This window comes from Salminus brasiliensis, chromosome 7, assembly GCF_030463535.1.
Source record: "Salminus brasiliensis chromosome 7, fSalBra1.hap2, whole genome shotgun sequence".
In the NCBI taxonomy this organism is placed as follows: domain Eukaryota; kingdom Metazoa; phylum Chordata; class Actinopteri; order Characiformes; family Bryconidae; genus Salminus; species Salminus brasiliensis.
The window spans coordinates 7,937,088-7,952,620 of NC_132884.1; the positions used below are offsets into that span (position 1 = coordinate 7,937,088).

The 15,533-nt window shown below is 41.6% G+C and overlaps 1 protein-coding gene across 6 annotated transcripts in view; it reads right to left on the reverse strand.

The window, feature by feature from the left end:
- Positions 1-15,533, reverse strand: part of dock9b (dedicator of cytokinesis 9b) — a 103,272-nt gene that overhangs the window by 69,432 nt on the left and 18,307 nt on the right. For 3 of the 6 annotated variants that reach the window (XM_072683667.1, XM_072683663.1, XM_072683669.1), the window contains exon 1: positions 11,719-12,038. The exons of 2 other annotated variants lie outside the window; for them this stretch is intronic. In XM_072683667.1, the coding sequence (XP_072539768.1) occupies positions 11,719-11,883 (165 nt within the window). In that variant the 5' untranslated portion in view covers positions 11,884-12,038. Of the gene's footprint in view, positions 1-4,651; positions 4,894-11,718; positions 12,039-15,533 lie in introns of those variants that run through there. One more of the 6 variants, XM_072683666.1, reaches the window with a different exon arrangement.

Here is a 15,533-nt window from a genome sequence, read left to right on the forward strand (position 1 = left end):
TTGCTCTCTCTCCCCTACACAACACTTCAGTGTGATGCTGACTGGCATTGGCGTCTGCTGGCAATGAATCTGGATACCTGACGCATTCATTCTAGCGCATGATGAAATTGTGCCGGTGGCAGCTCAAAAAGAGTGGTGGTGGCTGGTTGCGATTTTTTTCGGATCAGGCACGTGTCAGTCCTCACCCTCCCAGAGTCGGGAGCTTTTATGTGACAAGGGGAGAGTACTAACAAGTGGGTTGAGTAATTGTGGGTAAATCTAAAATTGGGGTGGAAAATGTGATAAAAATGACAAATAAATAAATAAAAATGAATACTTGTTAATAAAATACACAACTGGCTGCTTTTTGACTCTGTGTTTTTCAAAAAGGCTGAACACATAAAAATTTGATTCACTATTGTATCTGTATTTTATATCTCAATTTAATCTCAATTAAATATGTTTTTCAATACAGTAAAAATGACTGCACGAAAAAAAGGCTCATATATACATAGGAGCATCATTTTGCTCTTTGCTCTCAATTCTGAGGTATTAAAAGGAAGTGACTCTTTCAGTTGAGGTATGCTCTGCCCTCATTGTGGGCTTGCATGTTTAATTTTAGCATGCTTAATGCAGCATTACCATGCAGCCACCGTCTCTTTTGAAAATACTGCTCCACGCCAGTGCGTATTAAATTAAGAGTCTCGCATGGTAAAACACACTGCCATTAGCATGTGCTGAACAATCACAAACCATGCATAGCCTTTCAAAGATTAAGGAATTACTTATAACTTAATCACAAGAGGAACAAAATAAAACTGTAAACACCCTGCCTTTGTTTGAGTGGATGTTTGGGTAGGGGCTGGACTGATCTATCAGTTGGCTGACGTGCCATGTCATTGCTGGGATTCAAACAAACAACCTCCTGGTGGTAGGGCTAACATGAAACATCAGCTGCAAATTTTATTTTCTTGAAATTCTCCAAATAAGGCTTATTAGCAACATTTCAACAACAACTTCCACCTCCCAATAAACCAATCAAACAAGAACAATTTAAATAGCTCAACACAACTCAAAATGGCCCTTAATGACGACTGCAGTCTCAGAATTACTCAACCCCTCTTTAGTACTTTTGTCTATAGCACTTAGCAAAGCACCCTTTTTACTATTATTACCTGCTACAAATTTGATGCATAGCCAGATGCCAGCTTCTGGCAGCATTGCTGAGGAGTCTTAGTCCATTCTTCCTTGGCAGTGGCCCCCAGTTCATGGGTTTGCGTGCTGGAACTGTCTTCTTCAAATGCCAGCACTCATTTTCCATGGGGTTCAATTCAGGTGACTGTGACGGCAACTCCAAAATCGTCCAGGACTTCTTCTGAAACCAGGCCTTGGTGTAACAATCTTGCTCTCCATATGCTTCAGGTTTCCAGTGCCAAGGGAAGCAAAGCAGCCCCAAAGCATCACTGAGTCACCTCCATACTTCACTGTAGGCAGGGTTTTCTTTTGTGTTCTTGTGTTGAATTTGGAGATTGTTCTTGTTTTATTGGCTTATTGCAGACAGCTGACAGTTTGTACATTGGGCAAATAAAAAACGTATATGCAATGAGGGTTGAATAACTTTGATTGACACTGTAATCATAACACCACAATACTAAATATACACCATGATACACAATATATGTAACCATATTTATTTTTCTGGGTATCTGGCCTGAATTTCAGTATTCAAAAGTATTGTAGCCCTACGTTATTTATCAAATGGTCAACCACAAACTGACGTAAGACTTCTTTGGTAATTCAAAAAATTTGGGCCAGCATAATAATAAGCCCATAATAAGATGTTGTTATACTGACAAAACATCTGAATGGCATCAAAGCTGGTCGGAGGCCCCATGCACACATTTCCTTTCTTAAAAACATACCCCTGTCTTTGTGTTTTGATGTTATTTAATATTTAAATAAATATGACTGTAGTTTCCAGCATGCTAGAAGTACTGGCTATATTCATAGAACAGCATACAGTGACATCTAATGATAAAGCTACATGCTGTACACACATGTCCAAATGTTTGTGGACACCCTTTCTAATGAACGTATTTCGCTACTTGAAGATGCACTTAGTGCTGACAAAGATCTGGAAATGCTACACACACAGCTGGTCTAGGCCCTGTAGAGATGTAATGCCAATAGAACAGGACTCTCTGCAGCAGCTAAACATGAACCTATTGCCACCATGCCTAATGCCAGGTGTAGGCTAGAGGGTTATAAAGCCTTCCGAGCACTGAGCTGTGGAGCAGTGGAACTGTGTTCTCTGGAATGATGGTCAGTGCTCCATCCAATACTTTTTGGATGAGGTAGGGAGTTGAGGATGAGGTGGGGTGGTGATCATCCAAAATCCTGATCTCACTAATACTCTCGTCACTGAATGCAATTAAATGATGACAGAAAAGCTTCAAAATCTACTAACAAGCCTTCCCACAGTTACTCAACAAAACAAAAGCAGGATACACTTGATGTCAGAAAAAACAATGAATGAGCAGGTGTCCCAATACTTTTGTCAATTTAGTGTATTTCACAAACTAAACCTAAACACATAGGTCAGTCTCTCTCGCCCCTCTCTTACAGTGACCTATTTGGTGGTGGAGAACTCGAGTAATGAGCTGGCATGCTTAAGGAAGGGCAGGAAAACGCATCTCTAATTAAACCTGCCTGCTACTCAAAGTAAAAGGAGGCTCGTAATCTGAGGAAGACAGCCAGGCTTGTTTAATTGCACTGTAAATCCTGCACACTCTGCTTCCTACACACACACACACACACACACGCTTCTTGCACTCTCTTTTGAAGTCAGACACCCAAGTTCAGTAATCTTACTGGTTGCCCGCACATACAGTTGGGTCTAAAAGACTGAGACTCTTTTAAAAAACAAAAGGAAAGCTATGAGGAGTTAAATTCTGCAGTATTTCGGGTCACAAAAGTTAAATTAAAACACTGACCACGTTAAAACTTTTGTACAAGCTGCAGTGAAGCTCGTGTTCAGACGACTCTTTTATAAGTAAGCCCACTTTCAGCTCAGCACTCCCATAGCAAATTAAAACACAGGCAGTGAGTGTTCTCCTCTAAGCCTGTTGAGCTGTCCAGTGGCTCTGCATAAGAGACAGTTCAAGAAGATGCGGTACTGCTTCGCATGTTTCAGAGGAAGCATGTGCTAGCCTTCCCAACTTGTGACATTATGTCATAGGGGCCTGCTGCCAATTCCCAGCCAGCGGGTGGGTACTGGCAACAACTAAACTAGTAAGAAGAATCAGCAAATCTATTGCGATCACCACACCATATCATCAAATGACCCACTAACAAGTGTATTGTGATATGACTACAGTATGTACAGTATGTAAATGTATTAATCAATTACAATCAATAATGGCATAAGTGACTAGGACTGTGCATTGGTTACTACCTGGCGATCTTACACCAATCACAACACAGGATCAATATACTGAGATATATTGTTATACTGAGATATATATAAGGCAATATATATTTTTTGAAACAAATACTATAAAAAAGACCATCATATGCATAAAATCGTTTTTTTTCCAATCAAAACACAAAACTGCACAACACTAAATAAACTAGGGCTCTTTGCAAACTATTAGAAACTATTAATTAAAAACCTATACATATTTTTGGAAAAGCGATACATTATTACAAGACATAATATCGCAATGCTCAAGTGTACTGATATTTTCTTAAACCCCTATAAAAGACAAATATCTGAGATGTTCTACTTAAACAGTTCAGACTATTAAAGCCTTCGACAATAAATGACTTTAGCAAACTAACTCATACTGTAGCCATGGGGGTGGGGGGGGTTTGCAATGATAGTATTACGATTCTTAATTACAGCCCATAATAATCCAGTGATGTACAAGGGAAAATGTACACTGTACGCCGTATCAGGTTCTGAACACAATTATTTGCACTGACCATGTTAAGGCTTTTTAACACACAGGTCAGATGGGTTTTGAGTCACATTTCTTCCACTGAAGCTCGTTTTCAGACGACACTCTGATCATATGCCAGCCTACATTTCAGCTCACACTCCCATAACTGCTTATAACACTTATTATTCAGTAATTCGCACAAATGATTCCATTAGTCCTAAGAAACTAATGGGCAATACAGACTGTAATACCAGTTTCATAGAAGTCGCTCAATAATCATATAAGTATCCAGGGCTGTGTATTAGAAAGAATGTGGCAACACGATACATATCACAATACAATGGTTATGATTCAATATAATGGGATATATTGTGATACTATAAGCAAGATAATATTGTGATATTTTTCATATTTTTTGGAAAACTGTCATAGTAATAAAACAGCATCATAGGCGTAAAATCTGAGTAAACAAGAAGCTGAATGTTTTTATCCATGTAAACTTTATCAAAATCAATACAGTGCAAATCATAACACTGCGATACTTTGATATATTGATTTTATATTGGTATGTATTGTCAATATAACTGAAAGATTAGTCTCAGTAAATGGGCAAAGTAAGAGTTATGGCACTGACTCTATACACTCTGCAGACTCTGCTTCTAAACTAACTTACACAGTACACTGCCATGTGCCTCCAAGCTCTGTTTTCTGACACCAAATGGGTCACTCACCCCTGTCGGTGCCCCTGCCTCCCTGTCCACTTCCATTTCCCCAAGGCTCCTGCCCTGCTGGGGCGGCTCACACACTGCCTCCTTGCGGGGGGCCCGACCCCCCCTGGCTTGCATGGTTCAGTCCGTGCGTGACAGCCTGGTGCGAGTGTGTGTGTGTGTATATGTGTGGAGCTCAGTGGATCAGTAGAGCTGTGAGTTAAAAGAAGCTAGAAAGCGCTTGAAATCCAGTGCATTGCTATCTCTCTTCGTTTTCCTCTCTCTTAAGCTCACTCGCCAACTGTCTTAGAAGTTGAACATGTGGAGTTCAGAGAGTGTGTTGCTTTGACTCGAGTCACAGCCCCTCCCTCACTCACTTACTCGCCCTCCCCTCTTTCTGTCAACAGTGTGATGTGACCACTCCTTCACACAGCTGTTCTTGTGCGAGGGAGTGCATGTGTGTGTGTGTGTGTGTGTGTGAGATAGAGTGAGTCAGGGGGATGCGAGGGAAAGTATGCGTGTGCTTTTGTTGTTTTATCACAGCACACGGCTCTGTGGCGCACAGCTCCAGACTACGTAGCCCACGTGTCATAGCGGTTTAGATTCAGCCTCGGAGGAGAACGGGGTTTACTTTGAAGGTTCTCTAACAAATGGTGCAAAAGTAACTGTGGGGGAACGCCATACACTTGGGAAATGAAGGTTACCTGGCAGAGAAGGAGCAAAAGATTGGGTGAGGAAAACAATGGAAAGTCCCTTTCTCCTTCTACCGTTCAATCCAGCACCTACATAGTTATCAAAAAAAGTTAGGACACCCCATTTTGAAAGAAAAGCTAAAGAAAAGCCTTAATCATTTGTCAAATGTAATTAATAGAAATCGGCCACATTTATTACTACTTAAAATGCCTACAGTTAGAATCAGGTGCAGCACATCTGCTGCAGATGATCAGAACATCATTAGGGAGGATTCTGGAAGAGCCTGTCTTATTTAAACCTCAGACATTTAGTTTGCTCTTGATTGGTAAAGTGAGTGCTATTACCATGGTGAGATCCAAAGAACTCTCTGAGGCCCTCAGAAAGAAATCAGTTTTACTGTCTGCTAAATTATTTACAATTACAAACATAGCGAGGTCAGGCCGCTCCCTTGCAAGTCTAGCAAGCTCAGCCCAAGATGACAACAAGATGCGTAAAGAAGTCTCCAACAGTCACCTACAGGAAGCTCTTGCAACAGCTGGTAAGTTAGTATTCAAACAATCTACCGACATGAGAGGTCATAGTTAACAGAATGACACTCACACATGGCACATGAACCATTAACATGTTGCCCCTCATGCCAAATGCCAGGTGTGGGCTAGAGGGGTATAAAGCCCCCAGCACTGAGCTGTGGAGCAGTGGAACTCTGTTTTCTAGAATGACGGGTGGTGCTCCATCAAATACTGTTGGGATGAGTTGGGAAGCTGATCGTCCAACATCCCGTCCTCACTATAGCTCTTGCTGCTGAATGCAAACAAATCCTCACAGCAATGCTCCGAAATCTAGTAGAAAGCCTTCCCTGGACAGTAGAGATGGTCACTCCAACAAAAGCAGGATAACTCTTTTTTTAACACTCTTGATTTCAGAAGAAACAATGAATGAGCAGGTGTCCCAATACTTTTGTCCCAGTTTTACTGCTGAGAGTTGATATTTCCCAACCAAATGAAAAAAGAAGAGACTCACAGATACAGAAACACACACACACACACAGCTTATCTGCTATTATTCAGTGCTGTGGCATATTCCTAAAAGGTCACTCGACAGTCAGACGCTTCATCCATTAGCCCTCCCTCTGTCTTTCAGATGGAGGAAGAGGAAGCTGGAGAGGAGGTGATATTTGGCGTCTGGAACTTCCATTTCTGAACAACAAAACACACTAAGATAAAGACACAAACCCAAACACGGTCTCTGGTCGGGTATAAAACATGGCAAAGAACATCATCATCATGCCTAAATGAGCTGGTGCTTGGGCATGGGTATGTGCATCAAAGCAATAGCTAGCCATACAGCATATAAACAACAATCGATGAAACCAGTATAAACCAGATGTCTATCCAGCAAACACACACACACATAGACACCATGGCCCACTCCACCCTGGGCTTGTATAGCATTGGCTTGGTGAGTTGTGTAATTACTCAGACTGATGTAATGATTTGGGAGGCTCCTGACAGGCCTCTCTGGCACAGAGCCAGGGTGGGGTCCACAGACTCGAGCAAAAACATCCACGTCCCCCTCCTCAACCCACACACCCAGCCCATATCGGGAGCCTCATGGCTGGGCCTGAACCAAAGCCAGCTCCCCTTGGAGAGTCAGAATACAGCTGAAAGCACGTCTTTCAGAACAATATGACGTCTTTGGAGACAGCGGCTACAGGGAGGAGCCCAGTCGACATATCGTATAGAAGACCACTGCCCTCACAATATGATAAAGAGCAGGACTTGTATTAGAGACTGAAATCAACCACTAGGTTCACACTGCTTGGTTGATGAGACGAGACCAATATTGATCATGATATTATCATATCATTCTGTAGTCTGCATTAAGGCCATATTCGGAACTTTGGGTCCTAATACATGGGCTTTTAAAAGAAAAATTGTGTGGCAAATAATTGTGTTCACAACCTGATACGGTGTACAGTGTACATTTTCCCTTGTACATCACTGGATTATTATGGGCTGTAATTAAGAATCGTAATACTATTATTGCTACATGCAAGCTTACGCTACTGCACATCAGTCAGACACCAGTAAGCTACAGAGTCTAAATATATATATAAATTATAATCATTTAAAAACTGGTGTACTTCACACCTAGTAGTGAATGACGGATTGTGACGCAGCGAAAAAAAATCAATCTGAGCCTGTGCTATTTTCTGAGTTGTATGGATGCATAAAAATCAGGTTAACCAATCAGAACTTCGTTGGCATGGTTAGAGATCAGGAAAATGAGAATCAAGACGACAGCACAACAGCTTGTCTTGTTCATGGCAGAACATATAAGCATATGTGATGAGCAGCAACACACTGACTATAATCCTAGTCTGTTCATGTCCACAAAGAACCGCAAACTATAGCTTTCCTTTCTATTGAACACACATGTGGAGGAGGAAAATTAGAGAGAGCAAAAGCAAACAGGGAGCAGAGAAAAACAAAGAGTGGAATTTTATGAGGGCTACAGAGTTTCTAGCTCTGTCTACGGAGCACAGAACACAGAAAATGCGTTAAATTGCGTTGTATTTTCCTTCCGAAACAAACGTACTTGGCGTAAAGAGGCCTTAAAGCTGGCTATAGCGGTCGTCTCACTTTGCGGTTAGTCAGTCATCTTCTTCAAGGAGGGCCGCGAAAGTATTAAAATATGTGAAAACCACCTTCAGTCTGGTGGTGTTGAGCAGTGTAGCCTGAGGGCAGGTCAACTTGTAGAGGTTTTCAGAGCAACCTCAGAAGGGAAAGCTGTATGGAGTTTCAGTGAGCATTAGATAAAGAACAGAGAACTGCATCGTAACCTACATTAATTCTCTGCTCAAGAATCCAGCTCAACACCAGCTGGTAACTGGTTTTAGATGATCTAAGCTGCTACTTGATGGTCAAGGCAGTTGAAAAGCCCGCAGGTCATCCAGAATCACACTTCACTTCCACTTCAGGATTTAGACACTCTAAGAAACATGGCTGGCGTACTCATTAGTGCCCTAAAAAGTAAAGTCACAGCCTCTGCTCCAACTTTTCTAACCACCTTCTATGAAGATAACTGATAAAAAATAATCAAAAGAAGAACTAACTAACATAAATGAACAAAGCTGTTAAGAATTCAGAGAACTTCCACCCCAGGTCCTACACAACTCATAAAACCTAAGGCTGTGAGTTCCTCCTAATAGTGACGAATACGTGCACCTTTATCCTTTATCCTTTATATCTTAAAAATGTCACAACTGAAAACAGACCATTAGCAGACGCTGACAATCATACATTTCATTACAGCACTAAAATTCTGAGAGACAGTTTAATTTCTGAGCCTGTTAAATTACAGACCAGATTCATAACACAATGCCAGTTATGAAATTGAGTGTCTGGAGAACACATGTGCTCATTCATAAGCATGATTTACTATTTGTGTGATGTGCACCACTACTGCACTTAAGCTATGCAAAAGTGTTTGTTGGGAGAATGATGAAGATTAGGTTATCTAGTATTATTATTATTATTATTATTATTGACAGCATCCCTATTATCCTGACCTGTAGAATAGGAAAATAAGAAAGGCCTTTGCATCATCGATTAGCTGATGTAGTTTCCTACGCTATGGAAAAGCAAACGCTCTGTGCTCTGGGCTTCACTCAAGAATTGATCTCTTTCTCAGAACAGAGAGGTCACTGAGGTAAGGCTGTGTGCATGGAGATGCTGTTAATCTGCTTTTGTCATTATACAGTCTTGCACCCTACCTCCATCTCCCTCTGCTTCTCTCAGTTTCACTCACTGTCTCACTCTCTCTCCACAATCGCTGGTTTACACACCTTCACTCAGGCATCTGTCTAATCAGCCAATCCAACTGCATAAAACCATGCAGATGGGGGCCATGTCCACAGATTTTGAGCATGGCATGATTGTTGGTGCCAGACGGGATGGATTGTCAGTGTCATAAAGAAAATTCATCCGGTGCACAGAATTTCTGCGGAAACTCCTTGTTGATGAGAGAGGTCAAAAAAAAAAAGCCAGACTGGTTTAAGCTGATAGAAAGGCTACAGTAACTCAGATTATCACTCTTTTTTGGAGTGATTTTGAGTGAATTGTAGTGAGCAGAGCATAGAACATTTCTGAATGCTCAACACGTCCAGCATCGAGGAGGATGGGCTACAGCAGTAGAAGACCACGTCGATTTCCACTTCTTAGGTTGCAGTGGGCACTGGCTCACCAAAACTGGACAATTGAAGACTGGAAGTACGTAGCCTGGTTTGGTGAATCTCGATTTCTGCTGAGGCAGTCAGATAGTTGGGGCTAAGAGCAGGAATCCATGGACCTAACCTGCCTTGTACAACAGCCCAGGCAGCTGGAGATGGTGGAACAGGGTAGGACTGTTTATTTGGCATACCAATAAGACTATATGAGTATTGTCACCAACCGTGTGCACCCATTCATGCCAACAATTTTTCCATGTTCTAACGACTACTTCCAGCATAATACTGCACCATGGTTATAAATATGCCACAGTGGGTTCAGTGTTCTTCAGTGGCCTTCCTAGTCACCGGAACACTTTTGTAGCAGGACAGGAGATTCTCTGAAAAAAAGAGCATTTCCAACATCTTGTGGAACCCATGCCAGTAATGCCAACAGCCTATGTATTCCCGCTGCAGGATGCGATGAAACTATGCATTAGCTGTGGGTGCACAACGAAGAAATAAAAAAAAAACATCCTTACACGTACTAGGGAGAGTCTAGCACTGCATAACTTAGCGAGTGCTGCTGAACAAGCACTTTAGCGCATATGCGTGTACACTTGCAGACAGTTACGATTGACTAGCTGTCTGTGTCCTACACACTTTGCACATGTAGTCCACCCACTGACACACCAGCAAGCACGCTGAAGGCCACATAGCCATAAGAAATGTGGCCTCTCAGCAACCCCCCACTTTAAGACTAAGGATGCTGAGTAATACTGTATAGGACAGACATCGGCAGAATTTTTTATGTCTCATCCACTTTCTAGGGCTGGCGCTATATATTACATAAACATCCCTGTTCTACTGCCAAATATAACCATGTAAAAACAGTGATGCACTGAATTTACCGCAATTGTACAACTGTGTACACCTTTTCATAATGCATAAAATAATATATGTCTACTAATGCTTAGCAATAACTACATTAAATCAAATGTTATACAATTTATTCCTTAAGTATAATTAACTCTAATTTTTCAAGATTGACATTTTAGCATTGTAAGCTTTCACTCACTGGGTTGTGGCTTTTAGGTAAAAGAATTCACTCCTATATTCATTTAATCTTCTTCTCTATAGCTGTAACAGAGCACCATTTTGTAGCATTTTGTAAACAACTCCCAGAGAGAGCTAGCCAGGCTAACGTACAGGTTAGACGTAACACAGTGATTCCACTACAGTTCCCAAGAGAAAATAATGAGGGATGCCAATATCACTCCATACGAATTTATGTTGACACTAGTCAGACTAGTTCAAGCGGACAGAAAGGATACTACGGCAACGGATTTCTCTTTTGTCAGCCAAGAACAGAAAGCTGAGGTCGCAATGGGCACAGGCTGTACATTTAAAGACTAGAAAAACGTAGCCTGGTCTGATGAATTTCGATTTCTGCTGAGGCCCATGGATGGCAGGGTCAGAATTTGGGGCCAACTGCAGGAATCCATGGACCCAACCTGCCTTGTGTCAACAGTCCAGGCTTCCAGGTGTACTGTCAGGCTTGGGAAAGCTGAAGACTGGTAAAACGTAGCCTGGTCTGATGAATCTCGATTTCTGCTGAGGCCCATGGATGGCAGGGTCTGAATTTGGGGCCAACTGCATGAATCCATGGAACCAACCTGCCTTGTGTCAACAGTTACACTTACACTTACAGTCTCCACATGGGAGTGTAACTCAATGCTATGGTAACTCAGATACCACTCTGTACAACTGTGGTGAGCAGAAAATACAGCCTCCACACTGGGGGGTTAGATATAACACAGTACAATAAGCTTCCCATATGAACATGTTCAACACAGCTCTTTTCACTACTCATATTTACTGGGATCCAGTTCATTTTTAAGTATTCTGGTGAGAAAGCTCATGTGGTTCTAGAAACATAGACTTTTAAAACTTTTTAAGACTTTAAGTGACTGTTACAACTAGCCATTCCATCTGTTACAGATAGCCCAGTCTATGGGCTCGGTTATAATTTACGCATTCACTCTTCTAACTGCTGAACTGTTCAATTAAATTGATACTTTTAAAAGTACTTAGCAAAAAACAGCAAACAGCATTTGGTTGTGACCCGATCACACTTGCATGAAGTCAAAATCAATGCATCACAGTGCACACACCCCCACACCCACATTACCAGTGCTGCCGGCGGTGTCGGTGCCAGCGATTCTCTGCGGCTTTCTGCATGCGAATCTTCTACCAGCTCTGTCGCCTCCAGCTCTGGCTTGCACACATAGGCACAGTTCCTGTCCAACAAAGTACGCAAGCTTTCCCATAGGATCACACTTGCTGCGCAACCCATTGCCCATGCACACAAACAAACACACGCACACAAAGTGACACGCAGACCTGTCAGAGTTCTTCCAAGCAGTAAAACAATCCAACACTATTAGCGCTTGTCTGGCAGCACTAGCTCAGTCCTAGACAGATCTTCGCTGGAGCTCCTCCAGGGCTTCCTTAAGCTTCTGCTCCAAGTATCTTGGCAGTTCCAGAGGATGTTCTGACGTTTTTAGCGATTCTGCTCTGTCTATCTATGAAGCATCCCTAAGTATGAGCAGAGAAGCATCCATACAGACTGTATCCTCACAGGAGCTCTTTTAGCTTCTCGATGTGCTGCACCATCAAATGAAGCAGATTCTTGAGTCATGGCTTGCTGTCCAGAAGAGCGTGTGTTGGCTTGAGATGGTTATGTTCCAGACAGCTAGCAATGGTCTGGTATCTGCACTGTCTTCTGAATAGGAGAGTCCATGCTTGGTCCAGTCAGGGATGAAAATGAGAGTGAGGGAGAGGGAGTGATGAGCTGCTTCCTCAGTCGATGCTGGGCGTCTACTCCTCTGCTGAGAGTCTCAGTCTGTCTCTCTCCTTCTCTCTACTCCATCCATCTCTCCTTGAAACACTGCTCGCCTGTGCTCGCTGACCTACATCTGACAGCACAGAAGCATCAACTGAGTAAAGTACATTCACAAAACTGCCCAGACACACGCACGCACACACACACACACACACACACACACACACACACACACACACACCTACAAAAATGGATACACACTTCTGAATTGGGGTAGTGCAGTGATGCATTTGGACATGAGGCAATCGTGCATAACAAAAAAAAGTTTGAACACTAAAAATTAGAAACTATTAAAACATTTAGGAGCACACACACACACACACACACACAGAAAGCCCTCACACATGCCACTGTGTATTAATATTTCAGTAGGAACTGACACACTCACCTACTTCAGACAGGGTGATGTCAGGACCTTAAGAGCTGGCATAGTGGCTGTGTGTGGAAGTGACAATGTATGTGCGTTTGATCTTTTCAGTCATACTCCATTCTACACACACACACACACACACACACACACACACACACACACACACACACACAGGAACCTATAACTGCTTTTTAATTACATATCCAAACCAATCACACAATTAAAGCCACTGTAGTAAACTGGTACTTTCAATATATTGTGATATATATTGCAATACTGTACACACAGCGATATAGGGACTTTTTTATATAAAACTTCATAGTATGTAAAAAAAACACACCATACGGCTATTTATAAGTCAGGGTTTAAACACAACACAGATGACCCAGTGTCTGATGCCAATATTTGCAAATAAATTATTAATTCAAATTTTATTCTGAACAAAATCCATTGTGTGGAAATCCTGTCTATTACTCAAGGTAGGCTTAAAGAGAACATATAAAAACGTACTTTTTCAGTGTTTATTCACATAAGGTAGAGTATCTGTAGTGCCTACTATTAATATGGCAGTCTGTTTCTGTAGGCTGATTAGGAGATAAAATGGAAAATGCAACATGACAAAAGGCAGCCATGGGTAAGCTGTCAGAAGCTTCAAAGCTACTTTGACAATACTGTGGTACTGCGTCATAAGTAAATACTGATCCTAATTTGAGTAGCTGGAAACTTAAGGACAGAAAGGCAGGTGCAGCAGACTACAGCTGGGAGACAGTGCGAGCGTAAGAGATGTGAACTCAAGGTGAAGTAAATGTTAGCTTGCAAATGTATACAAATGAGAATAAAACTAAATGTAAAGTCTAAGAAGTCTTTGTGTAGCTAAAGGCAGGGATGAGAAACGACTGGGAGTGAGGGGTGGGTATAAGCAGTGGCTCTTTATCATTTAAAGGAACAGACACTCAAACCAGTTGTTCCAAACATAGCTGTTTAGACAAAGGGGCCATTTTGCTGGATCCTTGTGGTTGTCACAGACAGTTCATTAGGACCCCAGGAGACGATGTTAACTTGTGGAAATAGGGGGTGTAATATGCCACTTGTAAAAATGCCCATTGTCAGTGTTGCATGGCCTCATGCAAGCCTTCTTTGCTTGTTTTGCCATCTTAGCATTGACTTTCTTACTGCCACTCCACCTGCAGTCAAACCTGCAGCTCCAAGTCTGAAACTGAGACTTGGTCCACAGTTAAGATGTTCTACTAGGTGTTGTCATGTGAGCTGCCTATCACACAAGGTGTTGACTCTCAGAAACTTGTCTTGGATGTGAGTCTGTCAGACTTCTTTTTGTACCAGCCCTCTTAATTTTTCTCTATTTTTTCTCAAAGGACAGAGCAACATTTTTAGGAGGTCAAAATGCCTTTCTTTATTAAGTGCCTTCTTTGAGACATTATTATAGGAATCTGAAAGCTTCAATGACCTAAAAATACTGCGGTGCAGAGTGCTGTAACACAGTTCCTGCGCTGGTTTCATGTAGATAAAGGGGTTGTAAATTATCAATTATTTACATTAGTTGTTAAAGCCTAATTTACTTATATTGCAACAGACTAGCTGTAAGTTGTTAACCAATGTTTCCCCAAAAAGGCCCTTTTTCCTCCCGTAATATTTCATGCATTTGTCCAACAAGTGCTAATAAAACCAAAAAGCAGCTTTTATTACCATCAGCTATGGCATTTTACTTCTATTAAGCAAACACTCTTGCTCTCATACACACACACACCCCCGAGAACATGTCATCTCAGATCCGAAAAGACAAAGAGATCAAAACAATCTGTTCTTCATTCCATGCTTTTTAAGCTCTTGCTTGAACAGAAACACAGTGCCCACTGACTATGTCTTGGGGATGTACTTTGATATGAAAATATCATACTTGGCGGTTTTAATGGCTTCAAAGAGCATGAGTAATGACAACCCCAATTTTCAGGGGGAAAAAAATAAAGGGCTAAATGTAGCTAGAAATTTTACAGCGAAATTCACATTCAGGGTCGGCCTATGATTATTCAAGGGCTGTATAAATAAACCCCTTTCCCACTTATTAACAAGAACAGGACATGCACAGTAGACACAGGAAGCTATTTTTAGACTCCAGGCCGTAATCTGTAATGCACAAATCAGATTTGGTCGGATGCGGATGCTCATGGCTGAACTTCGACAGGAAGATGAAAGGTTTGTATCAGTCCTGCTTTCACAGACTGGTGGGTTTGGACACTCCATAGGCCAGCACTTTTAAAAATAAGGGTGCCACCAAAAGTTCTTTGAACGATGCCATAGAAGAACCACTTTTCCCTGAAGAACCATGTTTGTTTTCTTAATTTCTTAGCAAGCTAGATAACTTCAGGTAAAATATTCAAGCAAGCCTCTGTCAGACAAAGAGCTCTTTTTTTCATTTATTGGCATCAGCAATGTCTACAATAATGTTTTATCCAGCTTTACATTCAGGGACGTAGAGGAGTCATTTTGTGGAAGCAGTTCCAAAAGGATATGCTAGATTGATTTATAGATCACTTCATAGACCAATCACACAGAGTTTGTCCGGGAAATGTGACAGTGTTGAACAGTTCAGGCAGGGCAGCTAACTGGCTGTCCTGCCCCTTGTAAGCTTTTTAACTGATAATAATATGATCTGACTGTAAATTAATCAAAACAAGCAAACAAAAAAGCAAATCACAACACTCAAGAACATAGA